Genomic DNA, 27823 nt, shown 5'->3' on the forward strand with positions numbered 1-27823 from the left:
ATAAACTGTTGAACACCAAAGAGGAACAAAAGCTCTTAAAAGGTTGGGGATTCTTGGGTGGTTCAGCGGTTCAGCGCCTACCTTTGGCCCAGGCATGAACCTGGAGTCCCGGGATAGAGTCCCGTGTCGGGCTCCAGGCATGGAGTCTGCTTCTCCCTCTGCCTGTCTCTCTCTCTCTATCATGAGTAGATAAATAAAATCTTAAAAAAAAAAAAAAAAAGGTGGGGCGGGGGGTAGAAGGACAGATCAATGATAATTTTTAAATTTTTTAAAATTTATTTATTTATGATAGTCACACAGAGAGAGAGAGAGAGAGAGAGGCAGAGACACAGGCAGAGGGAGAAGCAGGCTCCATGCACCGGGAGCCCGATATGGGATTCGATCCCGGGTCTCCAGGATCGCGCCCTGAGCCAAAGGCAGGCGCCAAACCACTGCGCCACCCAGGGATCCCCAATGATAATTTTTAAAAAGATGTTTATTTGAGAGAGAATGAATGGGGGATAGGGGCAGAGGGAAAGAAAGAATCTCCAGCAGACTCCCCAATGAGCACAGAGCTTGACATGGGGCTCAATCTTACAACCTTGAGATCACGACCTGAGATGAAACCAAGAGTTAGATACTTAACCTACTGAAACACCCAGGTAGCCCGACATCATTGATAATTAAACAAGTGAGAACTGACTTCCCAAAGCAACAAATGACACCAGAAATCAGTGGTGAAGTCATCTGGTGTCAAATGACACCAGAATATAACTGTCAACCCAGGATTCTATATCCAATAAAATAATCTTTCAAGAATTAGGACAAAATAAAGGTATTAGAAATAAACAGAAAGAGAGAATCTGAATCTGAGTTATTCATTACTTACCTCTCCTGAGCAAAAAAAGGAAAAGGAAAAAATAAAGATCAAAGAAAAGGTTACTAGCAGATTCTCATTAAAGATCCTAAAAGAAACCTCTGAGTTACAAGAAGAAACAGTAAATAAAGTGATAAATACATAGGTAAATCTAAGTTAAAAACTAGCCACATAAAACAATAATAATTTCTAATTTGTGCAACTAAAAGAATCAAAATGAACTAAAATATGGATTGTGATGGCATTCTTCAATATTTTGTTATTATAGCATCTCCATACCTATTTTTTTTTTACACTTAGGCTAGAATTACTAGATTAAAGGCTATAAATATTGTCACAAGTCCACACCACAAAATTATTTTCTAAAATTGTTCCACTTCTTTACAGTCATATAACATACAAAAGATTTTTTTTGTTAAGCATGGCTAATCTAGGGTACTGACGTATTTGGTGAATACTGCAAGAAGACAAAGGACAGCTCTTTCTAACCAGAATGAACAGCATTCATCATTTCTGTCAAGAAAGTCAGTTAAATTGGAGATTTCCTGTTTAGGGTTGTTTATTATTTCCATCCCTTGTACTGCCATGGAAATAGTCAATGCTACTGTGTTTGATAAAAATTATATTATGCAATACATTTACAAATGCCTCATTTCTGACTACCTCTTCATGATACCACAGTTCTAAGAAATTAGATTATGCCAATGTTTATACAATTATTTAAAAACTTGTGAGATTTAATACTTCTAAAGTCTATCCACTTATAGATCAGCAAACTTTGTGGTATGGCAGGAGTCAGAATTAAAATATCTCATTACAAAGAAGCTTTCTTTAGATTTAGAGTATGAAAAACAGTATATTGGTGAAAGAAGAAGGCAGAAAATATGCTTGGTGCCTGATCAATACTCCCCAAATAGCACCCTTAACATCTAACTTCCTCATTCCCTGATTGAGATATTGTTTTGCAGTATGTTGGTTCAGAAATTTAAATAGAAGCCTACAAATAATTTTGCATTATATTTTTCACTTTATTTTATTTTATTTTTTCACTTTAAACTTAAGTCTAGGGGCAGCCCAGGTGGCCCAGTGGTTTAGCATCACCTTCAGCCCACGGCCTGGTCCTGGAGACCCAGGATCGAGTCCCATGTCGGGCTCCCTGCATGGAGCCTGCTTCTCCCTCTGCCTGTGTCTCTGCCTCTGTCTCTCTGTGTCTCTCATGAATAAATAAATAAAATATTTAAAAAAAACTTAAGTCTAGTCTATAAGAAAGAAGCAATAGTTCTTTACTAGTACATTATTATACTGAATAGGAAAATATTACTAACGTTATCATTACATAAAAGTGTGTTCTCAAGACTATGTTGCTAGTTCTTGTTTTACACGCTATTTTTAAGGACTCCTTATCTACTTTATTTTTATTTTTTTAGAGAGAGAACATGAATGTATGGGGAGGGGCGGGGCAGAGAGAGAGAGAGGAGAGAATCTTAAGCAGGCTCCATGCCTAGTGTGAGGCCGATGCAGGGCTGGATTTCATGACTTGACCTGAAATCAAGAGCCTGACATTCAATGGCCGAGCCACCCAGGTGCCTCTCCTTGTCCATTTTGAATATGAAGAACTGCCTTTTAACATTTTCATAGATAATGGGTTCTTATGTTCTCACTTTTACGAAACCCAAGGAATTTCAAAGGTCATTTGAACAGTTTAAATAAGGTTTATTTTTCCCATTATAAAAATCTGGAAAAATATGTAAAAGTGTTAAGAAAAAGTCATTAAGAGTCTTACTAAAGATGTATATTGTTAAAATATTGGTTTATTATATGACATAATCTTGTTTTCTAGACACAACTTTTTTTAGACAACTTTTAATTTTTATAAACTTAATTTATAAAACTATAGTTATTCATGTAATAATGTAATAAATTCATGTTATTAATGTAATAATATTGGATAGAATTTTATAGGCTTCCCCCCTCCTGTTTTGAAAAAGCTAATTCCTTTTCTCCAAATATCATTAAAAAAGGTATATGTTCACAGACAAGGATTAGTATTGTTCAGAATCATTCTATAGGATAAAACATCTTTACAGATGTTGCTTTAAGATTTTTTTTTAAGATTTTATTTTTAAGTAAGCTCTATACCCAATGTGAGACTCAAACCCACAACCCTGAGACCAAGAGTTGCATGCTCTACTGACTGTGCCAGCCATGCAACCCAGTTAAAGATTTTTAATGAAAGAAAAGGCTCATGTTATTAGGTGCGGATATATTCCAGGTTTGAATGAATGATCTGCAAAGAGAAAATGAATGTGGCTTTTCTTGCCACACAAAATATTGACAATCTTCCCTTAAAAGCTAGAGACAGACTGTTTTTTTAACTTATAATAAGGCATTTTATTTTATATTGAAAATTCTTTGTAATAGCTGCATAATACTAAGTTCAGCAGATGTACCACAACCTAACTTGTGATACTTCTTTTCTGTGCTTCATGTTTCCCTTGATTTTCCATTCACATTTATAAATGAAAGAGCAAGACTACTTGGTTTCTTCTGCCAATTCTGGCCTCTCCTTTGAATAATCAGCTGGTTCCAAGCACAAGCATGTCAACAAATATGTTTTATTTTAGGGTGAGCAGGCAGGAATCAGGCAGGCTGACAGGCAATCTAGGATTCACATCAAATCCCTATTTAAAAAAAAAAAAAGCCAAAAAATGGAGGACTCTAGAGCCCTAACCCTCATGTTGAAGCCTGGCTTCTTTGAAACAGATAATTTGCTTTTTTTCTTTTGTTAAGAGCCCTGGGTTATTACTCATAGCTTAAATATTCTCTAATTTTCAACCCAGAGTAAAAATTGTACTCCCACTGCAAGGATTACATGACTTACTATACCTCAAGCTCTTGGCACAGTATCTGGAAGAGGAGTAAATTCTTAATGCATAATAACTAGTGTTGATTCACTGTCTTCCTCTTCCATTTGACTGTAAAGATGGCAATTTGTCTCCTTGCTTAACATTGTAATGCTTAATAAGACCTAATATTGTCATGTCCAGACTATCTAGCACAGTGACCACTACTGAGCTGCTCAATGTTTGTTGAGTGTTTAAAGGAAATATTTTGCTGAGGGCAGAATTTAGGTTAAGTCTGGATCAGAACACAAACTCTAAATCTAAGGCTCAGGTTTTCCACACTGTTCTACATTGGCTTCCTTCTCTTTTTGATTTAGGCAACTTGCTTAATGTCTCTGGACCTCAATTTCCTCGCTTTGTTTTTTTGTTTTGTTTTGTTTGAAATTGGAGTAGTTAGCATGCAATATCGTATTAGTTTCCAGTGTACAACACAGTGATTTGACAGTTATTCATGTTATGAAATGATCACCATGATAAGTCTAAATTGTTTGCTTTATCAGAGTACTCTTATAGTCTTCTGTTTGAAGCAAATGCCACTGCTATGCAGGTGTGTTAGACACCTACCCCTGCAGCCCACCTACAGGTTAATTCTTCAGTCAAATATCTTGATTTCTCTTTCCCTTCTCACTCTTGCTCTCCATATCAGCCAATCACAGGGGACTTCATTGTAAAACAAAACAAAACAAAACAAAACAAAAAGGTTACCATCTGTGCTACAACCTTCTCTTATTTCAAAATGCTTTTGAAGTGTTTGGCTTCCTCTGTTAAGGATTAGTCTTTGGTATGATCCATTCTGCTTTCCAATCCAACTTCCATTCTCTTTTCAAAACCTTCAATCCTCTGATTGTCCCACTCCTGTTTTTGTGGTTTTAGCAACTTATTCCATTTTTAAAACATTTCTTTATTGCCAATGGGATTTTATTGGAGGGAAAGCAGATAAATGCTGAATTTAGTCTGCCATCTTGAACCAAAAGTGTTTTCTTTTTTATACCCCAAAATTCAGAATTTTAAAACTCAAAATTGTGTATGTACTAACTAGATCAGAAAGTCTCCAAAGTGATATCTTAATCACTGAACACATATAAGTGGAGACTATTTTTACTATTTTAAAAATTTAAATTCAATTAACATATAGTATATTATTAGTTTCAGAGGGTAGAGTTCAGTGATTTATCAGTCTTATATAACACCCAGTGCTCATTACATCCTATGCCCTCCATAATGTCCATCACCCAGTTACTCAATTACCCTCACTCCCTTCCCTCTAGCAACCTTCAGTTTGTTTCTTTGATTAAGTCTCTTATGGTTTGTCTCCCTCTCTGATTTCATCTTCTTTTATTTTTCTTTCCCTTCCCCTATGCTCCTCTATTTTGTTTCTTAAATTCCACAGATGAGATCATATAATTGTCTTTCTCTGATTGACTTATTTTGCTTAGCATAATACTCTCTAGTTCATCAATGTTGCAAATGGCAAGATTTCATTTTTTTGATGGCCAAATAATATTTCATTGTGCATATATACCACATCTTCTTTATCCATCCATCTGTTGATGGCCATCTGGGCTCTTTCCATAGTTTGGCTATTGTGGATATTCCTCCTATAAACTTTGAGGTGCAGGTGCCCCCTTGGGTCACTACGTTTGTATCTTTGGGGTAAATACCCAGTAGTGCAATTGCTAGGTCACAGGGTAGTTCTACTTTCAACTTTTTGAGGAACCTACATACTGCTTCCAGAGTGACTGCAGAGTTTGCATTCCCATCAACAGTGCAAGAGGGTTCCCCTGTCTTTGCATCCTTGCCATCTGTCATTTCCTGACTTGTTAATTTTAGCCATTCTGACTGGTGTGGTATCTCTATGTGGTTTTGATTTGTATTTCTTTGATACTGGGTAATGTTGAGCATTTTTTCATGTGTCCGATGGCCATTTGTATGTCTTCTTTGGAAAAATGTCTGTTCATGTCTTCTCATTTCTTGACTGGATTATTTGTTCTTTGGGTGTTGAGTTTGTTAAGTTCTTTATAGATGTTAGATACTAGACCTTTATCTGATAAGATATTTGCAAATACCTTCTCCCACTCTGTCAGTTGCAACTGAGGTCACAGAGGTTGCTGTGTTCTTCTCTAGGATTTTGATGGATTCCTGTGTCACATTTAGGTCTTTCATCCATTTTGAGTCTATTTTTGTTTGGTTCAAGAAAATGGTCCAGTTTCATTCTTCTGCATGTGGCTGTCCAACTTTCCCAGTACCATTGGTTGAAGAGACTTTTTCCTGTTGGATATTCTCTCCTACTTTGTCAAAGATTAGTTGACCACAGATTTGAGGGTCCATTTCTGGGTTCTCTATTCTGTTCCATTGATCTATGTGTCTGTTTTATGCCAGTACCATACTGTCTTGATGATTACAGCTTTGCAATATAGCTTGAAGTCCAGAAATTATGATGCTATTTGGAGTCTTTTCTGGTTTATACAGAAACCAGAAAAATTTTGGATTATTTGTTCATACAAATTTTAGGATTATTTGTTCCAGTTCTGTGAAAAAAAATTGATGGTATTTTGATAGGGATTGCACTGAATGTATAGATTGCTTTAGGTAACAAAGACTTCTTAACAATTTTTGTTCTTCCAATCCATGAGCATGGAATGTTTTTCCATTTCTTAGTGTCTTCCTATATTTCTTTCATGAGTGTTTGATAGTTTTTTGAGTACAGATCCTTTACCTCTTTGTTAGGTTTATTCCTAGGTATCTTATGGTTTTGGGTACAATTGTAAATGGAATAAATTCTTTAATTTCTCTTTCTTCTGTCTTGTTAGCATATAGAAATGCAATTGACTTCTGTGTATTAATTTTATACCTTGTCACTTTGCTGAATTCCTGTATGAGTTCTAGGAATTCTGCGGTGAAGTCTTTTGGGTTTTCCAGAGTATCATGTCATCTGCGAAGAGTGAGAGTTTGACTTCTTTGCCAATTCAGATCCATTTTATTTCTTTTTGTTGTCCGATTGCTGAGGCTAGGATTTTTAGTATAGTACTCAACAACACTGGTGAGAGTAGACATCCCTGCTGTGTTCCTGACCTTTGGGAAAAAGCTCTCAGTTTTTCCCCATTGATAATGATATTTGCTATGGGCTTTTCAAATATGGCTTTTATGGTATTGAGGTATGCTTCCTCTATCTCTACACTATGAAGAGTTTTAATCAAGAAAGGATGCTATACTTTGTTAAATGCTTTTTCTGTATCTATTAATGGATTAATGCTTCTTGCCCTTTTTTTTTATTAATGTAGTGTATCACATTCATTGATTTCCAGATGTTGAACCACTCTGGCAGCCCAAGAATAAATCCCACTTGATCTCAAGAATAATCCTTTTATTTATTTATTTTTTTAAGAGATTTTATTTATTTATGAGAGAAGGAGGGAGGAAGGGAGGGAGGGAGGGAGGGAGGGAGAAGCAGGCTCCATGCAGGGGGCCTGATGCGGGACTCGATCCTGAGTCTCCAGGATCAGGCCCTGGACTGAAGGCTCCACTAGACTGCTGAGCCACCTGGGCTGCCCGAGAACAATCCTTTTAATGTACTGTTGGATCCTATTGGCTAGTATCTTGGTGAGAATTTTGGCATCCACGTTCATCAGGGATATTAGTGTGTAATTCTTTTTGGTGGGGTCTTTTTCTGGTTTGGGGATCAAGGTAATGCTGGCCTCATAGAATGAGTCTGGAAGTTTTCCTTCCACTTCTATTTTTTAAAACAGCTTCAGTATAATAGGTATTAGTTCTTTAAATGTTTGACACAATTCCCTTGGGAACCTACCTGGCCCTGGACTCTTGTTTGTTGGGAGATTTCTGATTACTTCTTCAATTTCCTTGCTGGTTATGGGTCTGTTCAGGTTTTCTATTTCTTTCTGTTTCAGCTTTAATAGTTTATATGTTTCCAGGAATGCACCCATTTCTTCCAGATTGCCTAATTTATTGGCATATAGTTGCCCATAATATGTTCTTATAACTGTTTACATTTCTTTGGTGGTGTTTTTTTTTCCTTTGGTGTGATCTTTCCTCTTTCACTCATGATTTTGTTTCTTTGGGTCCTTTCTCTTTTATTTATTATTCTGGCCATGGGGTTATCAATCTTATTAATTCTTTCAAAGAACCAGTTCCTAGTTTCATAGGCCTGTTCTACTGTTCTTTTGGCTTCTATTTTATTGATTTCTGCTCTAATCATTATTAATTCTCTTCTCCTTCTGGATTTAGGCTTTACTTGCTGTTCTTTTTTCAGCTCCTTTAGGTGTATGGTTAGATCATGTATTTGAGACCTTTCTTGTTTCTTGAAAAAGGCTTGTATTGCTATATATATTCCCTCTTAGGACCACCTTTGCTGCATCCCAAAGGTTTTGAACAGTTGTGTTTTTATTATCATTTGTTTCCATGAATTTTTAAAAATTCGTCTTCAATTTCCTAGTTGACCCATCATTCTTTAGTAGATGTTCTTTAATCTCCACATATTTGAGTTCTTTCAAATTTCCTCTTGTGATCGAGTTCAAATTTCAAAGCATTATGGTCTGGAAATATGGAGGGAATGATCCCAATCTTTGGTAGTTGAGATCTGATTTGTGACTCAGTGTGTGATCTATTCTGGAGAATGTTCCATAGGTACTTGAGAAGAATGTGTATTTTGTTGCTTTAGGATGGAATACTCTGAATATCTGTGAAGTCCATCTGGTCTAGTATGTCATTCAAAGCCCTTGTTTCCTTATTGATCTTCTGCTTATATGATCGGTCCATTGCAGTAAGGGGGGTGTTAAAGTCCCCTACTACTGTATTATTATCAGTGTGTTTCCTTAATTTTGTTATTATTTGGTTTATATAATTGGCTGCTCCTATGTTAGTGGCATAAATACTTAAAATTGTTAGATCTTCTTGAATAGACTCTTTGATTATGATATAGTGTCCTCTTCATCTCTTTTTATTTTTTTTAATTTTTAAAAAAATTTTTTTTTAAAATGTATTTATGATAGTCACACAGAGAGAGAGAGAGAGAGAGGCAGAGACACAGGCAGAGGGAGAAGCAGGCTCCATGCACCGGGAGCCTGACATGGGATTCGATCCCGGGTCTCCAGGATCAGCCCCGGGCCAAAGGCAGGCGCCAAACCGCTGTGCCACCCAGGGATCCCATCTCTTCATCTCTTTTTAGTCTTTGGCTTAAATCAAGTTTGTCTAAGGATCGCTACATTTTCTTCTGATGTCCATTAGCATGATAAATGTTTTCCAACCCATCAATTTCAATCTGGAGGTGTCTTTGGGTCTAAAATGAGTCTCCTGCAGACAGCATATTGATGAGTGTTAGTTTTTTTATCCATCTGGGACCCTGTGTCTTTTGATTGGGACGTTTATCTCATTTAGAGTGACTACTGAAAGATACGAATCTAGTCCCTTGTATTACCTGTAAAGTCACTGTATATTGTCTCTGTTAAGAGACTATTTTAGAAAGAATTTCCTCATATTTAAGTAGTATTTTCTTTAAAAAAAAAAAAAAAGAAAGAAAGAAAACTATACCCAGTGTCAGGAAAATTCATCTCATGCCAGATCGTTATTAAAAATATGGTAATTCAGATGCCTGGGTGGCTCAGTGGTTGAGCATCTGTCTTTGGCTCAGGGCATGATCCTAGGGTCTGGGATCAAGTCCTGTATTGGGCTCCCCTCAAGGAGCCTGCTTCTCCTTCTGCCTGTGTCTCTGCCTCTCTCTATGTGTCTCTCATGAATAAATAAAATCTTAAAAAAATAAAAATATGGTAATTATGTAGTTCAAGCAACAATAGTAACTGCCCTATAAACACATATTGACTCTGAACATTTTTGTTGAAAGAGTTTTAGTCTTTTTCAGTTTCCTGTTTGGTCAGTATAGCTTTAGACCTCTCAGAATCATAGAAAATCAAAATGAGAATTTGTTGTATACTTATATCCATGCACATCACAGATGAAAGATTCAAGCACTGAGAATTAAAGTTATTTGTTCATGACCACCTAACTTATGGTAGGAATGGACCAAAAAATAAAATCCTTACAATTTCTACACCAGTGTTCAACTCACACACATATCTGGCCTCACCTGTCTACGTATGCTCATAATAGCTTTTATCTTTTCTTCACAGCATTATTATCTCTTATTGAATATCTTTCTTTTGCTAAAGTATAAGCTCTGTGGAAGCATTAGCTCTTTTTCTTTTACTTTTGATGGCTGTCCAGATGCCTAACCCATTATTAAGTACCTAATAATCACATATTAACTGAACAAGTGAATGTACCATGTTACTTCTCTACCCTTAGTGAACTTACTGAAACTTAAGGCCTTATACGACTAACTTGTAGGGAGAGAGGTATTAGTATCTGTGAATAGATTTAAAGGTATATGACATTTTCTGGTTATGTCCATTTTGCTTAGGCTACAGGCTACAGTTTTCTTAATTCTCATATGGATCCATAAAAAAAGACTGACAGTCACTGCCTTATGAAAAGGCTCTAGGGTGCCTGGGTGTCTCAGTCAGTTGGGCATCCAACTCTTGATTTTGGCTAAGGTCATGATCTTGGGGTTGTGGCGTTGGGCCCCGTGTGGAGGTCCCCACTCCTCACAGTCTGCTTATTCATCTCCCTCTGCTCCTTCCTCAATCGAGTGTGCTCTCCCCTTCTCTCTCTCTCAAAAAAAATAAATTTTAAAAAATCCTTTTTTAAAGGCCCTAAAGTCATGTTTTACTCTAATATATTTAGGATCTCAACTTTACAACAGTTAATCCCCTTTGACTGTATTTTAATTTTAAAGATTTAGCTGTGGCATTCCCTTGGCATATTTTAGAAGTTTATCAGCTTCTGCAGCAGCTCAGTGCTAAGATGAGGAGGGGGAAAAAGTAAGGATTGACTACAAAGATAGTGTACCATGGTACTCCTAGAAGAGATACCAGACTTAATTCATCAACAGTCCTTGAACACAAATACATTCTGTTTGTTTATACAGTACTTACCTTTTCAGCTGGAAGGATGTGTTGTTTCATGAAATGCTTCACCCTAGCAAGAACTTCCTGGCCAGTCTTACTCTGTGCAAACAACTGTGGGGAAGTACCAATTTGTGGTGGTATAGTACTGAAAGTTCTTTATAAAAAAAAAAAAAAGTTATAAAGGTGTCCCAAATCATTATTATGTATCTCCAAATATAATGTGAAGTCTTTTCCAACTCCCTCAAAATATCCCTCAGCAATTGCCAAATTTTGGAATTTCTTAAGTTTTTCATATTATGGGATGAATGCAGAATCACTTTACTCTGAACATGAAACTAATGGTGAAAGCACTATGTGGGTAAAACATTAGCCTGACATGATTTCAATCAGTGGTAGTTTTGAATCTTTATTAAAGTCACTTATAATCTCTCAAAAAGGAAGTGAAGAAATTGAACACAAATTTAGTAATTATTTTTAGTGTATTCCTCACAAATACAACTGCTGGATGTCATTATAAAGATCTTTATGAAGAGCAACACTATCTGTTACATTACAGAGAACACAAATATCCATCTATAAGATGAATTGTAAAACATAACTGTCCTAATGTTTTTTATCCTGGATACTTGTAGCCTGGACAGAATTTCTAAGGACAGCATCATCTATGCATTCAGTAAGTGCTATATATCGCATCACTTAGATGGGAGTATGTGGTTAGTAAGTGAATTAGATGCCTCAAAGTGATATGGATTTCGAAGACACTTATGAAATGATTAAAATTTCATGAAATATGATAGAAGACAGCAATACTTCTAAAATTAATAAACCATCCTTTATAAATATACTTTTAAATAGGTATATGTAAGTAACTTAAATATTAGAAAGAAACATTTCAGAGTTTTAATCTATATCCTTAAAAGTTTATATACTCAATCAAGTTGGCAAAAAAACAAAACAAAAACTTTTAATCATGAATCTGGGTTATTTTCTTTATATTTGAAGTCATTTTATTTTCAGGCATATAAGAGATTTACCAAAAAATTCCTATGACTAGCAGCAGCCATCCTTGTGTAAGTAATAGAAAGTCCCTATCCTCCTAAAGTTTACAAACTTCATATACCTAATAAAGGCTCTAATTTGAGTTAGAAAAGGAATTGATTTTGCTTACTTTCTTGAGAGTTGTAATCCAGTTTCTGCCAGAGGTTGCACAATCTTGGCAAACAGAAAGCTATTCTCAGATGCATTATTTCCCAGAAGATATCTATTATATACACCCTATAAGTAAATTAAAAAAGAGCAATTAAGAGCAGCCCTGGTGACCCAGTGGTTTAGCGCCGCCTTCAGCCCAGGGTGTGATCTTGGAGACCCAGGACCGAGTCCCACGTCAGGCTTCCTACATGGAGCCTGTTTCTCCCTCTGCCTGTGTCTCTGCCACTCTTTCTGTGTGTGTGTGTGTGTGTGTCTCATGAATAAATAAATAAAATCTTAAAAAAAAAGAGCAATTAAGATTCACTGAAAATTATTCTTCAGCTATCCAGTCTCTCCACAGTTTCCCAGCTATGTGAGTCACTAAACTCACAAGGTATCAAGACGTAAATTAGACCATCAATTCTATTTATTTACACATAGGGATAATTATACCCCCCTAAGTTAAAGAGTTATACATCTATCATTTGGTTAACACACTCTCATCCTACCAATTGTAACTAGAAATCAAATCAAACTTGAAAATGAGGTCAGGAATTAACAAAGATACCAGACTGGCAGCACCTTATGTATCACTGTTTAAAGATCACTGTTCTCCCTTCATAACGGGGGAAAATCTAAAGAAACCAAAATAAAACAAAAAAACCCAAAAAACTAAAGAGAAAGCAATGAGATGATCTCTAAGAATATTTATTTCCCTCATATTTTGGACTCCTAGTTTAATTAACCGTCTCCTCAAACAGGGTCAGTTGAATACTAATTAGTTTTTCTTTCTTCTCTGTGTTCTGTATTTTAACACACTCTCCTCTCCCTTGCTCGTCTCATCCTAACACAATTAACTGAATTTCATTAGTTTCATTTCTTCATGTAATTCTTTATGCAACTAAACATTCTAATAGAACTTCCATCATTTCCAATTTCATATTTGTAGTTAGAATGCAATGTTTATGATCATCTCTGTTACCACATATAGTCTATGACATACATATTAATTACGAAATAATCCAAGTCAAACTTTCATTTGAAATGAAAATCCATTTTAAATTCAAAGCCCATTTGTTATCTGATTTGTGGAAACTGACAAATATAAAAAACACACTATAAACCCTCTTTTGAGAAACCCATCCAGCCAACATGATTACTGTGATTCTAAAATACAGGATGAAAGGTAATACAACTATATTCCTTTTTAAAATTTTTTACAACTATATTCTTAGAAGATATTTTAGTTGGTCATAGATAGCATGGACTCTGAAGACAAGGGGGAAAAAACCCTTAATCCTTCTTTTCCCATTCTTTTTTGTTTCTAAAAATCTTTATTTACTTATTCCTCCAAGCCTTAGCCCTTTGTCAGTAATGAAGCATCTCAATTTCTTAAACTCCCAAGATTCAAAGCACATGGAAACTAAATCAGTATAAAAAAAGAATACATTTTAGGGGGGTCTGGGTGGCTCAGTTGGTTAAGCATTGGACTCTTGATTTTGGCTCAGGTCGTAATCTCAGGGTGGTGACATCCAGCCCCTTATGCGTGCTTAAGATTCTTTATCTCCCTCTTTCTCTGTCCCCCCACCCCAAGAAAAAAAGAATACACTTTAGATTAAGCTGTAATTTTAAAAAAATGAGTTTATGCTCAATTTCCTCATAAAATTAATGTCATAAATATTACTGCTATAAAATGGAAAATTTTATTTATTCTCTCAAAAACATATTAAGAGGCTACTATAGTCTACATACTGTGTGAGGCTTTGGGACATGCAAAAGCATTTCTTTCTTCCAACCCTGGTTAATAAATGGTTTTATAGGGCAGCCCGGGTGGCTCAGAGGTTTAGCACTGCCTTCTGCCCAGGGCATGATCCTGAAGACCTGGGATCGAGTCCCGTGTCGGGCCCCCTGCATGGAACCTGCTTTTCTCTGCCTGTGTCTCTGCCTCTCTCTCTCTCTCTCTCTCTCTGTATCTCTCATGAATAAATAAATAAGATCTTTTAAAAAAAAATAAATGGTTTATAGTTCAGCCCTGGTTAATAAATGGTTTTATAGTTCAAAGCAGACATCACTGAATGGATAAAGAAGATGTGGTCTCTGTATACAATGGAATATTACTCAACCATTAGAAACGACAAATACACACCATTTGCTTCGATGTGGAGGGACCTGGAGGGTATTACGCTGAGTGAAATAAGTCAATCGGAAAAGGACAAACATTATATGGTCTCATTCATTGGAGGAATATAAAAATTAGTGAAAGGAAGTAAAGGGAAAGGAGGGAAAATGAGTGAAAATATCAGTGAGGGTGACAAAACATTAGAGAAACCTAACTCTGGGAAATTAACAAGGGGTAGTAGAAGGGGAGGTGGGCAGGGGGTTGGGGTGACTGGGTGATGGACACTGAGGGAGGCACTTGGGATGAGCACTGGGTGTTATGCTATATGTTGGCAAATTGAACTCCAATAAAAAAAATTAAAAAAAAAACAAAGCAGACATCATTAAAATATTTTAGCTCTTTCTTACATTGGATATTCAGGAAACAACCAGTTTTCACATGCTTTTCTCTTCTTATCATTATGTCTTTCTCTCTTCCCTCTCCTACTTTTAAGTTCATCATACCAAAAAGTGATAAACATTTTGCTACTCAATTTTTTTCCCTTGCCAAATTGCTATTCTGTAAATTCTGGATTCATATTTACCCATGTTTGCTATTTGTCATTATCAAAAGCAAAATGATTTAAGGACAAAGAACATAAAACTCCTGAAGCCCAGAAAATACTGTGAACAGTACATTAATAAATAATGGTACAACATATTTTGCTCACCATCAATTACCTGTGCTATTCCAGCCATTTTAAAATATGCAAGGGCAAGAAAGAAATTCCAGTTAGGAAGAACAGAGTTAATTCCCCTGCAGCGGCAATATATTGAAATCAGTTCTTCTATTGATGGTATCCCTATAAAAACAATACACACTATGAAATGTAATAAAGATAGCATGGTGACTATTTCAAATATAATGATATTGCATATGTATACAAAACTGAATATAATAACCATTAAACCACATAACAAACATGTTGTGAATGTTGATTTCCAAAAGAATGTAGTATATAAAGGGCTACATTTTATCATAAATTACTAAAAGTGAAATGCTATTGTTCAGAAAAATCAAGAATAAAATTGTTTAGAAACATTTCAAGAAACAAATAAGAGCTACTTATCTAAAATTGCAATATAATCTTACCTTTTAATTATGAAGAATAAATATATTTTTACATTAATAGCAATTTAGGCAACATAATGGTTTTGTACCTTTGTTTTCTTGAAAATTAGAATTTTGGTTTATCCATGGAACGCTCCTTGGCCAAAAGTAGAACAGAGAGAGATGAGCTAAGTCTGACAAAGAATGACCAATGGTTGAAAGCTCCCAATCCAATACAGCTATAACTCGAGACTGCAATTAAAAATGAAAAGGTTTTAACATATTTAATACAAAACTAAAACAGGGAAATAAATGAAATCCTATTTCCTATCAAAAACAAATCTGAGCCGTAGTTTGTAGTCTTTACCTACAATGTAACATCTCATTTACCTAATAATTAATTAGCCTTGAATATGTAGAGCCAAGTCTTCTGGCTCCATTATTGGCCATCAGTTCTCCTGCATTTTACTTTATATAGCCTAATATCTCTATTAATGAGGGGAGGCAAAAGCAGTTGAAATTGCTCAACTGAGGGGTTACTATGGTAAAGAAGAAATTCTATAATTATAATTGAAGCATCTATGTCATGTCATGTATAGTTAGAAGAGTTTGCTCTGTTGATAAATCTTACTGCATAACAAATATGACACTGTTATGGCAACTGTATTTTTCTGGGCACTTTTTTTTTTTTTTAAGATGTCTAAGTAGTTTTTACACCCAACACAGGATTTGAACTCATGACCCCAGGATCAAGAGTCACATGCTCTACCGACTGAGCTAGCCAGATGCTCCAAAGCAATGGCATTTAAAAAAATGAATTATTTCATGCTATAGCTATAAAAGTATAATTGTTATAAAAGATGTTATTTGTTTTATGACTATAAAATTCACAATTATACAGCAGCATGATAAAAGTCATGTGATGTGGAATTCATAAAACAGAAAACTTTCCTCATTCTACTTTATAACAATACATATCAAGGGAATATATATCTCATGTTAAGAACACAGGACATTCAGGGTGCCTAAGTGGCTCAGTCAATTAAGTGTCTGCCTTAAGGTCAGGTCATGATCCCAGGGTTCTGGGATCAAGCCCCACCTTGGGCTTCCTGCTCAGCAGGGGGTCAGCTTCTTGTTCTCCCTGCTTGTGCCTTCTTTCTCTCTCAAATAAATAAAATCTTAAAAAAAAAAAAACAGAGGATATTCAACTGTAAATACAAAGGGAAAAGCAATTTGCAGGATACATGTAGTTGATTCTATTTATGTTTAAATAAAAAGGTTATAAACCAGTACTCAAAGTTGAAAGGATTTACACCAAACTAATAGCAATGTCTATGGTTACTTCTAGGTATGAAGGAAGGAGGAATTGAGTATAGGGAGGAGAAATCTCCACTGGAGGTTTCTGTACAGAGGAATGACCTGACAGGGTTTGTATTTTAGGAGGATCACTCTGGGTGCTGGGTTTTGAACAGACTGTAGGGGGGCCAGTGAGAAGACTGCAGTAGTCATTTTACACTAGATTATCCAAGCCAGATAAAATAGCAGGCTCATTGAGGCAATGCGGATTATTGGTTCCATGCTTTTATATAACTTTGTATATGCTTGCACTCCCTCACCCCTCTGGCACATTTGTACACGGTATTGTAACTTTGTGGAAGAACAAAGACTTTGGAAAAAGATAGACTCATATTCAAATCCTAACTCCACCATTTAATGGCTGTGCAACTCTGGATAGTCTAGTTAACCTCTCTGAGCGTCGAATTTTCTCAGCCATAATGTACCCCTTGCAAAGAGTTAGTGTGAAGATTAACTGAGGGCAAGTAGCATGTCTGTTTTGTTTACCAGTTCCTAGGAAAGTACATAATAGATGGCCTAGCACATAATAGCACATTCCTAGCACATAATAGATGGCCAACATTCCATGAATAAGTACAGAGCCTAGCGTATAGTGTGCATTCAAAAATTTCCTATTATATTGCTAAACTCTACCTCTGAAACTGAAAAAAAAATTCCCTATGTCCCTATTATAACTAAGGGACAAATTGATCATGATCTCCCCCATGATTTGACTTAATAAGCCCTTTTATTGTTGTGGTTATATTGTACTCTAAATTACTATATGAGCTAGATTTGTTAACAAAAAAAGGACTGGACATATTTTTCTCTTTATTATTCTACTTGTTTTTATGTTCTTTTTTTAAAAACTTAAAAGTTTTTATTTATTTGACACAGAGAGAGAGAGGACACAAACGGGGAGAGGCAGGACACAGAAGCAGACTCCCCATTGAGCAGGGAGCCCAACATGGGGCCTGATCCCAGGATCTGGGGTCATGACCTAAGCCGAATGCAGACGTTTCACCAACTAAGCTATCCAGGAGCCCCTGTCTTTATGTTCTTAACATCCAAAGAAAAGAAGATGAGACATTTGCTTATGCTATAGATTTCACTTTTTTTTTCAATGAAAACTGGGAATCTTCTCTGGAGTCAGGTTTCAAGATATCTAAAAACTTTTTTTAGGTAATTGCACAAAGCTATAAAACAAAGGCTAGTGAGAAAAGTTGATGGTTCATCAAAGTCTATCAATTAGTGTAAATTAAGTAGCAATAGTTTATCAGAAAACCATTGATGCCTGTTTGTGTACAGAGCTATATAACAAGCTCAGCCTAACTCCTAGTAGTGAAAATGAACCTTTACTAATTCATCTTGCTGCTAAAGAACTTATTAATAAAATGACTGCTGATGGTTTTTCTGAAATCTCAGCACAACAGCTTTTCATTTTGCTGATTATCTTCTACACTGAGTTTTATTTTTCTATGTATGTTTTCTGTACTACTGAATTTTATTAAAATGAATATATATTACCTTTTCAAAACAAAAGAAATACACGCGGGATGCCTGGGTGTCTCAGTGGTTGAGGGGACTGCCTTTGGCGCAGGGCATGATCCCAGAGTCCCAGGATTGAGTCCCTTAATGGGCTCCCCATGGTGAGCCTGCTTCTCCCTCTGCCTACATCTCTGCCTCTCTATGTCTCTCATGAATAAATAAAATCTTAAAAAAACAAAACAAAAGAAACACATGCAATCTAACATGACAAAAAATAGATGAAAAAGGCAGGGAAGAAGATATTAATAAATTTTAAATAAAAAGATGAAACTGGGGCAGCCTGGGTAGCTCAGAGGTTTAGCACCACCTTCAGCCCAAGGCCTGATCCTGGAGACCAGGGATTGAGTCACATGTCAGGCTCCCTGCATGGAGCCTGCTTCTCCCTCTGCCTGTGTCTCTGCCTCTTTCTCTCTCTGTCTCTCATGAATAAATAAATAAAATCTTTAAAAATAAATAAAAATATGAAACTAGGGATAAGATTATTATATCAAGTTAAATGTGATAGGTCACATGTAGTTGTTAGCATGGATAATAAAAACTGCTCTGAGTTTTCAGTGGACAAAATAAAGTGTGAAGCATGATTAGTCAAAATGCCCATAGTGTATACAGGTTCAAAACAAATCAGCTACTTAAGGGTGATAACTTTTCTCTGCAATGAAGCTTAAGAAAAATCTTACCTATCAACCTGCATGACAGAGATATTGTGTAAAGTGCTGAAATGTCTTCAATTACATCAAGAGGACTTCAAAGGGCCGGTCATCCCCAGAAAATAGCTTGGGGTAGAAAGTGACTAAGGACAAAAGTGAGTCAAGTAGAAGGCAAGACCATACACTGAGAGTGGGAATCTTTTTTTTTTTTTTTAAAGATTTTATTTATTTATTCATGATAGACACACACGGGGGGGGGGGGGGGCAGAGACATAGGCAGAGGGAGAAGCAGGCTCCATGCAGGGGTCCTGAGGTGGGACTCGATCCCAGGTCTCCAGGATCAGGCCCTGGGCTGAAGGAGGCGCTAAACCGCTGAACCACCTGGGCTGCCCTGAGAGTGGGAATCTAAGTGAGAAAAGCAACTTGATAGTTTGGGAAGAATGGGAAAGATTTGAAAAAAATATTTTAAAAAGTCACAGATTTTACAAAGAGATGAAGTTACAGCCTAGATGAAATTATGCAACATACATGTGCCCCAGACCCCATTAACCTGATTCATGGCTATATAATGAAGCAAAAATATAACAACCCAAAATTAGGATTAGAGAATCTATAAAGTCAAAAGGTGAGAAGATTCTGGAATAATAAGTAATCTAAGGTCAGAAAACTTTGTAACTCTTCTATTACTTGTATATATTCACAGTCAAAGAATTATTAATTCAACTGACAATAAAGAAAATAGTTTTTAAAACAATTGATCATGCCCACATGAGCCAGGCAGAATAAGAAGCCAAAGTAAGTCACCAGGGGTTCATGGATTCTAAAGTAATCAAGCTTGTAGCATCTCAGGGGAAGTATAAGAAACAAGAGAAATAGAAGGTAAAGAGGCTGTGGTCAAAGACAAAGACACCCCTAAAGTTGATCAATTCTGAGAGGAAGAGGAAGTACAATACAGAAAAAATTATATAACATTGCAAGTCTGTAGGCTGGAGTTCAAAACCTGGCTTTATTACCAATGAGCATTTACTAAAGAGCATTTTATTTTATTGTTGTATTTTTTATTTTATTTATTTGAGAGAGAGAGAGAGCGCACAGGCGGGTGTGAGGGGGTGGGGAAGGAAGAAGCAGGCTCCTCACTAAGTAGGGAGCCCCACTCTGGGCTTAATCCCAGAATCCTGGGATCATGATCTGAGCTGAAGGCAGACATTTAACTGACAGAACTATCCAGGTGTCCCTACTAAAAAGTATTTTAAAAATATCTGTAATGTAGGGGCACCTGGGTGGCTCAGCTGGTTAAGCGTCCGACTCTTGAGTTTAGCTCAGGTCATGATCTCAGCGTCATGAGCTCAAGCCCTGTGTGAGGCTCCCCATTGAATGTGGAGCCTGCTTAAGATTTTCTCTCACTTTCTCCCTCTGCCCCTCCCTCCTCCCTCTCTGAGAAAAAAATGTTATAGAAAGGTGAAGAAAAATTCAATTGCCACAGCTTTTCTAGCAACAAAATTAAATTGTATAACTATGATGCTCCTCAACTACACTAACATTTAAAAGATAATGAAGGAAATTAAAAAGAAAAAGCCATTAAAAATACAAGCTTTGTTTGCATACCTTTTTTCTTCATAAGTTAATATATAAGAGGCTGCAAGATAGATGACTTCAGAGGAACCAGATTACATATATTTGTTATCTTAAATACATCAGACTACTAATTAATGAATGCAGATGAGTTATCTCTAGGTTTATCTGTTTCTAATTAAATATTTTTGTTTTTCAAGAAATACACATTAAATTCCTTAAGCATTTCTCTGCCAGATGGTTAAGATTTATATTTAGAAAATTAACAGTATTTTTCAGAAAAGCTGGATTTCTTTTAATCACTGCTGTAGCATGTTGTACTACAGAAATACTCGCTCAAACATGCTTCAAATACTTTATGTACAAGTAACTGGAAAATATGGATTACAAAACTGAGTAATGTGCTCTGGTTTTGCCATACCCTTTAGTAATCCTTTACTGGCTTACCACACACATTCCTGGGAGGTTGATCATTTAAGTTTGTTTTTGTCTTCTTTCTTGTGTTTCTAATAATAAAAATAAAACACGCTATTCTTTGAAAAAAAAACACAAAATGCTAAAACCTCAAAGCTTACTCATTACAGAAATGTACAACTTAGAAGTCTCCTATAATCTGATTCCCTACAATCACTGTTTTAGTGCATATTATGAAATACTTGCATCTACCTTGATAGTTGTCTGAAAAATAGAGCTTGATAGGCAATCTCAGAAAAAAACAAAATAGAGAAAAAAGGAAAAAGAAGAAGAGAATTGAAACAAGTTCAGCAGAGCCATGTCAGGTACCAGTTACTTGCTCCATATTGATTACTTCATTTTAGCTTTTCAATAAATCCTGAAATTTTGGTACCTCTTTATCCAATTTAAAAGGCACACCATGTCAGTTTCCCGGCTTTGATAATATACTATATCAGTGTAAGATCCATTTGGGGAATTGGATGATAGGTATACATGACCCTCTGTGTTATTTTCACAACTTCTTAGGAGTCTATAATTATTTTAAAATATAAAGTTAAAATGAGTGGTTCAAGCGGTAACATAAGAAGACCCTGACCTCAACTCTTTCCACAGATACATCAAATCTTCAGCTTCATATAGAACAACTTTGTCTGAAAAAGACCCAAAAGCTACCTGAATAGCTCTTCCACAATAAAGAATAGAAAGGCTACATCAAGGGTGCCTGGATGGCTCAGTCAGTAGAGAATGCACCCCTTGATCTTGGGGTTCTGAGTTCAAGCTCCATGTTGGGTATGGAAATAACTTAAAATCTTAAAAAAAAAAAAAGAGATCACATCAAGATGGGTAGGTGAGGCAGAGACATAGTGTCACCAAAAATCCTACCCTCCAATGTGGCAACCCAAAGCAGGAGGGATCTAATAAATATGAACTGTATCTCTGAGGGGTAAGGGGGTCAAGCTTCACATCAGGTATTCTCATCCTTAGGATCTGCACCAGAGATGAGCCCCCAAAACGTCTGGCTTTGAAAACCAGTATGGTTCATATTCAGGAGAACCAAGACTCTACAAAACTGAGACTCCACTCTTAATGTATAGATTTATCCATCTTGGGATTCATCAAAAACGGCATGTTGAAAAGAACTTAGACCTGGGGCACCTGGGTGGCCCAGTGGTTGAGCATCTCCCTTTGAATCAAGGGGTCCTGGGATCCAGTCCTGCAGGACCTATGTCTCTGCCTCTCTCTGTGTCTCTCTCATGAATAAATAAATAAAATATTAAAAAAAAAGAAAAAAACTTAGATCTTATATGAAGGAGATTCATTAGCTTAATCTTACACCATCTGCTGGAGTGGCGGGTGCCATTTTTGCACTGTCCCTCTACCTTGCTAGTGCTGTTTGCCCTGCCCCTGTGCTACCACATGGCCCTTTCTCACTGAACTCAGCAAGAGGACTACCCAGCTGGATGCTCCCACGAGGCCTCATTCCATAAGTAAATCCAGTGGATGGTATTGTCCTGGTCCATCCTTCCTTTATGGCCCTGCCAAAGTTGTTCGCACAAGCGATATTCCTTGAATGCTCACTCTGGTGGCCAGGGTGCTTGCATTTCTGGGCTCCATAGGGCTGACGTAATCATAGAGGCAGTCCTTGGCAGGCTGTTACCCCCAGGACACTGCATAAACAGAAGACTGAAATACATCCCATCTTCCTGTGACCACTCCTTTAAGATTGGGAGAGACAGCAGTTGTGCTTAATACATAAAAACAAAGACAGAGGTGCCTGGGTGGCTCAGTCAGTTAAGTATCTGACTCTTGATTTTGGCTTAAGTCATGATCTCAGGGTGGTGAGATCAAGCCCTCTGTCAGGCTCCATGCTCAGTGGGAGTCTGCTTGAGATTTTCTCTCTCAGTCTCCCTCTGCCCCTCCCCCCACAGTCTCTCTCAAATAAACAAATCTTTATTTTTTTATGCTTGTCTTTTTTCTTTTTTTAAAGATTTTATTTATTTATTCATGAAAGACACACAGAGAGAGGCAGAAACACAGATAGAGGGAGAAGTGGCTCCCTCTGGGGAGCCTGCTGTGGGACTTGATCCCAGGACCCCAGAATCACACCCTGAGCCAAAGGCAGATGCTAAATCACTGAGCCACCCAGGCACCCCAATAAACAAATCTTTAAAAAAAAGAAGTAACAAAGAGAGAGAGAATCAAGCAAAATGAGGAAAAAGGAGTATGTTCCAAACAAGAGAACAAGATAAAACCCCAGAAAAAAACCTTAAGGAAATGCAGATACGTGCCAATATCCCTGATGAAATAGATGCAAAAATCCTCAACAAAATACTAGCAAACCAAATTCAATAATACATTTAAAAGGTCATATACTATGATCAAGTGGGATTTATTCCAGGGATGCAAGGATGGTTCAACACCTGCAAATAATTCAATGTCATACACCACATTAAGAAAATGATCATTTGATCATCTAAGTAGATCTAGAAAAAAACACTTGGCAAAATGTGACATCCATTTATAAAAACTTTCAACAAAGCTATTACAGTGAATGCATCTCAATATAATAAGCCTACTGCAAACATATTCAATGGTGAAAAGCTGAAAACTTTTTCTTTAAAAATTAGGAACAAGACAAGGATGCCCACTCTTGCCATTTATATTCAACACAGTATTGGAAATCCTAGCAATTGGAAGTCCAGAGCAATAAGGCAAGAAAAAGAAATTAAAAAGCATCTAAATTGGAAAAGAAGAAGTGAAACCGTCATTATTTTTGAACAGAATTTTATATATAGGAAATGCTATAAGACTTCACCAAAAAAACCTAATAGGATAAACAAATTCAGTAAAGTTGCAGGATACAAAATCAACACATAACAATGTTATGTTTTTATATTATAACAACTATCAGAAAGAGAAATTAAGAAAATTACAATTACAACTGCACCAAAAAGAATAAAATACCTAGGAATAAATTTCACCAACTGAGTAAAAGACCTGTGCAGTGAAAGCTATAAGACATTGATGAAATAAATTGAAGGATGTACAATCAAATGGAAAGATATTCCATGCTCATGGATTTTAAGAATATTGTGAAAATATCCATATTATCCAAAGCAATAGATAGATTCAATGCAGAAGTAGAACAAAGAATCCTAAAATTTGTATTGAACAACATAAGATCCCAAAGAGCCAAAGCAATCTTGAAAAAGAATAAAGCTGGAAGCATCACACTTCCTATTTCAAATTATAATGCTATAATAATCAAACCAGTATTGGCACAAAAACAGATACAAAGATAAATGAAACAGAATGAAGAGCCCAGGGAAAAAAACCTCACGCGTATATGGTCGATTAATTTATGACAAAGGAGGCAAGAATATACAACGGAGAAAAGATGGTCTCTTTAATAAATGGTATTGGGAAAATTGGACAGCCACATGTTAAAGAACGAAACCACACCACCATCTTACACCATACATAAATTAACTCAAACTGGATTAAAGCCTTGAACACAAGACCAAAAACCACATAGTTCCTAGAAGAAAACATAGGCAGTAGGCTACTTGACATTACTCTTGGCAGTATTTTTTTGTAACTGATTGCCAAGGCAATGGCAAAGAAAGCAAATATAAACAAATAGGACTACGTCAAACTAAAATCCTTCTGCATAGCAAAGGAAACCATCAATAAAATAGAAAGGCAACCTCCTGAATGGGACAAAGTATTTGCAAATTATATATCCAATAAGGGGTTAATAGCCAAAATAGATAAAAGAACTCATATAACTCAATAAAAATAATCTGATTAAAAAATAGGTAGAAATTCTAAATAGAAATTTTTCCAAAGCAGACATACAGATGACCAGCAGTCACATGAAAAAAATGCTTAACATCACCCATCAGAATGATGATATAAGATAATGAGGCATTATTTCATACCTGTCATAATGGCTACTTTCAAGAAGACAGAAAATAACAACTGCTGGTGAGGATATGGAAAAAAAGGGGACTTCTGTGCATCATTGGTGGGACTCTAGATTGGTGTAGCACTACAAAAAACAGTACAGGGTTTCTTCAAAAATTGAAAAGAACTATCATATGATACAGCAATTCTACTTCTGTATATTTATATTAAGAAAATTAAAAAAACATTAGTCAGAAAAGACATATGCCCCTATGTTTATTGCATACTGTTCACAGTGGCCAAGATGCTAAAATAACCAAAGCATCCATTGATGGAAGGATGGATGGATGGATGGATGAAGATGTGGTATAGTACAATAGAATATTATTCAGCCATAAAAAGAGTGAAATCTTGCCATTTGTGACAACATGAGCAGACCTTGAAGGTATAATGATAAGTGTAATAAGTCAGAGGAAGACTAATACTGTATGATTTCACTTTTAGAGTGGCCTCTAAAAAACAAATGAACAAACAAAACAAATATAACCAAACTCATATATGAAGAGAGCAGACTGGTGGCTGCCAGAGGTAAGAGGGGGGATATGATGTGAGTGAAATGGGAGAAGAGGGTCAAGAGGTACAAAATTCAGCCATAAGGGGATCAACGTACACCCCGGTGACTAGAGTCTATAACATTGTATAGTATATTATGTAACATCATAGGGTGAAAGGGGAAACAATACTTATTGTGGTTACTATTTCATAGCATATGCAAGTATCAAATCATTATGTTGAACACCTAAACTAATATGATTTGTCAATTACACATCAATAAAAACAAATTAATATAAAAACTGAGGCACAGAGAGAGGTTAAACTATTTGCTCTAAGGTCACACTGTTAGAGAATAAAAATTAAGCACAAATATATGATATAGAAAGAGAGATTAATTCGGAAACATGTAACCACCTGCTACATAAATGCTACACTTACTGCTTTAAAGGAGGTTACAGTCTAGCAGATCCCCATTTACTGAGCATCTACTATATAGACTTGAGGCAAAGGTAAAAAAAAAAAAATTAAATGTAATCCTTATTCTCAAAGAAAATAAGCTTTCAATCATATCCATAGGGATGTAAACAGGTAAGCACATACATACACATATTCAGCTTGCTATAGTCCAAGGACTCATTTTTCAATTTGTGGAATGCCTTCATACAAAAAGAAACATACTCTTAATTTTCTCTCACAAAAAAAAGAAACATACTCAGGGTGCCTGGGTGGCTAAGTCAAGTATCTGCCTTTGGCATAGGTCATGATCCTGGGGTCCTGGGATGGAGCCCTGCATCGGGTTCCCTGCTCAGAGGGGAGTATGCTTCTCCCTCTCCCTCTGCCCTTCTGCCCTACTTGTGTTGGCGCTCTCTCTCACACTCTATCAAATAAACAGAAATCTTTGAAAAAAAAGAAAATTATTAAAAAAAAAGAAACATACCCTAATTTTCCCATTTAATTCTTAAATCTAAAAAAGGGAGGTGGAGGGGGGTACCTGGCTGGCTCAGTAGGTACAGCATGTGATTCTTGATCTTGGGGTCATGAGTTTGAGCCCCACATTGAGGGTAAACTTAAGAAAATAAATAAAGGGGACATTTAAAAAATAAAAAAAGATAAAATATGAGGTGGAAAAGATAAACTATTAACTAAAATTAAATTTTAATATTTCACAGCTTTCAGTGCCAGTCTACAGTGTATCTTTCCCTCTGACTTCTCTTAAAGTTCACTTTGTATGGCATACTTCAACACTTGGGTATATATGGTTCACTGCGGTGAGCTAATTTCTTTTTCCTCTCCACTTGTATTTTGAGCTCATTAAGCGCTGTACTTCCTTTCCAACTTTATCTTTTAGAGCAAATAGCTTGCAATGAATAAATAGTAGTTGACTTATACTCTGCCAACCACATGTTAATTAAAAAAAATTAGCTACAATATTTATAGGAGGCAGAAATTGATTAAATTTTATTTAACTATTAATTATGGGTTTATTGGATATATATAAAGAAGACATTTTACAAGATACCATATAATTCTAATACATTAAAAGATAATATATGTCAGAAATCTGCCTCTACCAGTTGTTTCTTTTTTAAAATAATGGCTTTTTCAACTATTTAATATTCTGCTTATCTAAAGGAAGATGACATCTGTTTGACAACTTTAATCCTGTAAGAAATGGTTTTCTAATATGAGATTAAAAATGAAAAGGGAGTAAAATATGGTACTTAAGTGTTTTGCCATTACTTTCAACATATTATAACTAATCCTAAATGTAAACATCTTGGTTGATGACACAAAATTCAAGAGATCTAGGCCTGAATTTTCCCTTCCTTGCTTAAGCACTGAGTAAAAAAGTACATAGAGGGATGACCAGGTGACTCAGTGGTTGAGCATCTGCCTTTGGCTCAGGGCGTGATTCTGCGATATGGGACTGAGTCCTGCATTGGGTTTCTGCATGGAGCCTGCTTCTCCCTCTGCTTGTGCCCCTGCTTCTATCTGTGCCTTTCATGAATAAATAAATAAAATCTTAAAAAAAAAAAAAAAAAAAAGAGGGCAGCCCTGGTGGCACAGCCACTTAGCGCCACCTGCAGCCCAGGGCGTGATCTTGGAGACCCTGGATTGAGTCCCAGGTCCGGCTCACTGCATGGTGCCTGCTTCTCCCTCTGCCTGTGTCTCTGCGTCTCTCCCTCTCTATGGATAAATAAAATCTTAAAAAAAAAGAAAGTACATAGAACACATAGAAGACTGACTTATTCAAAGATAGGCTCCTAAAATATTAAAGACTCAAATGATACAGACCAAATAGAGGCCTGATCCTGCTAAGTTTTAAGGTATAAACTTTTAAAAATTTTCCAGGTTATTAGCATTTTTTAATCTTCCTAATCCATATTTAACAAAGTTATTTCAGAATTAATCAGTGCCATTAACAAAAGTTTACCCATACACATATATAATTACATACACATAACTTTACTATCCAAACTGACTTTCCTATAAAAAGTTTTCTGTCTGGCTGGTGAATGTGCTCCTGATTTTATGTTATATTTGAACTCTGATTTCATATAATACTACTTTGAATTATGACAGCAATGTAATTTATAATGCTATTTTTCTCCTGTCCTCTTCCTATAGGGAAAGAACATGAAACCTAGAAGCTTAGCACATGAATTCAGAAC

The 27823-nt window shown here is 36.1% G+C and overlaps 1 protein-coding gene across 2 annotated transcripts in view; it reads right to left on the minus strand.

The window, feature by feature from the left end:
• ACAD11 (acyl-CoA dehydrogenase family member 11) overlaps window positions 1–27823 on the minus strand; it is a 102687-nt gene that overhangs the window by 62712 nt on the left and 12152 nt on the right. The window contains exons 6-9 of one of the 2 annotated variants that reach the window (XM_055321078.1): window positions 15243–15384; window positions 14763–14791; window positions 11905–12011; window positions 10764–10890 (exon numbers count right to left, since the gene is read on the minus strand). In XM_055321078.1, the coding sequence (XP_055177053.1) occupies window positions 10764–10890; window positions 11905–12011; window positions 14763–14791; window positions 15243–15384 (405 nt within the window). Of the gene's footprint in view, window positions 1–10763; window positions 10891–11904; window positions 12012–14762; window positions 14885–15242; window positions 15385–27823 lie in introns of both variants that reach the window. The other variant, XM_055321077.1, reaches the window with a different exon arrangement.

The sequence above is a fragment of the Nyctereutes procyonoides genome, unplaced genomic scaffold, assembly GCF_905146905.1.
Source record: "Nyctereutes procyonoides isolate TBG_1078 unplaced genomic scaffold, NYPRO_anot_genome, whole genome shotgun sequence".
NCBI lineage: Eukaryota > Metazoa > Chordata > Mammalia > Carnivora > Canidae > Nyctereutes > Nyctereutes procyonoides.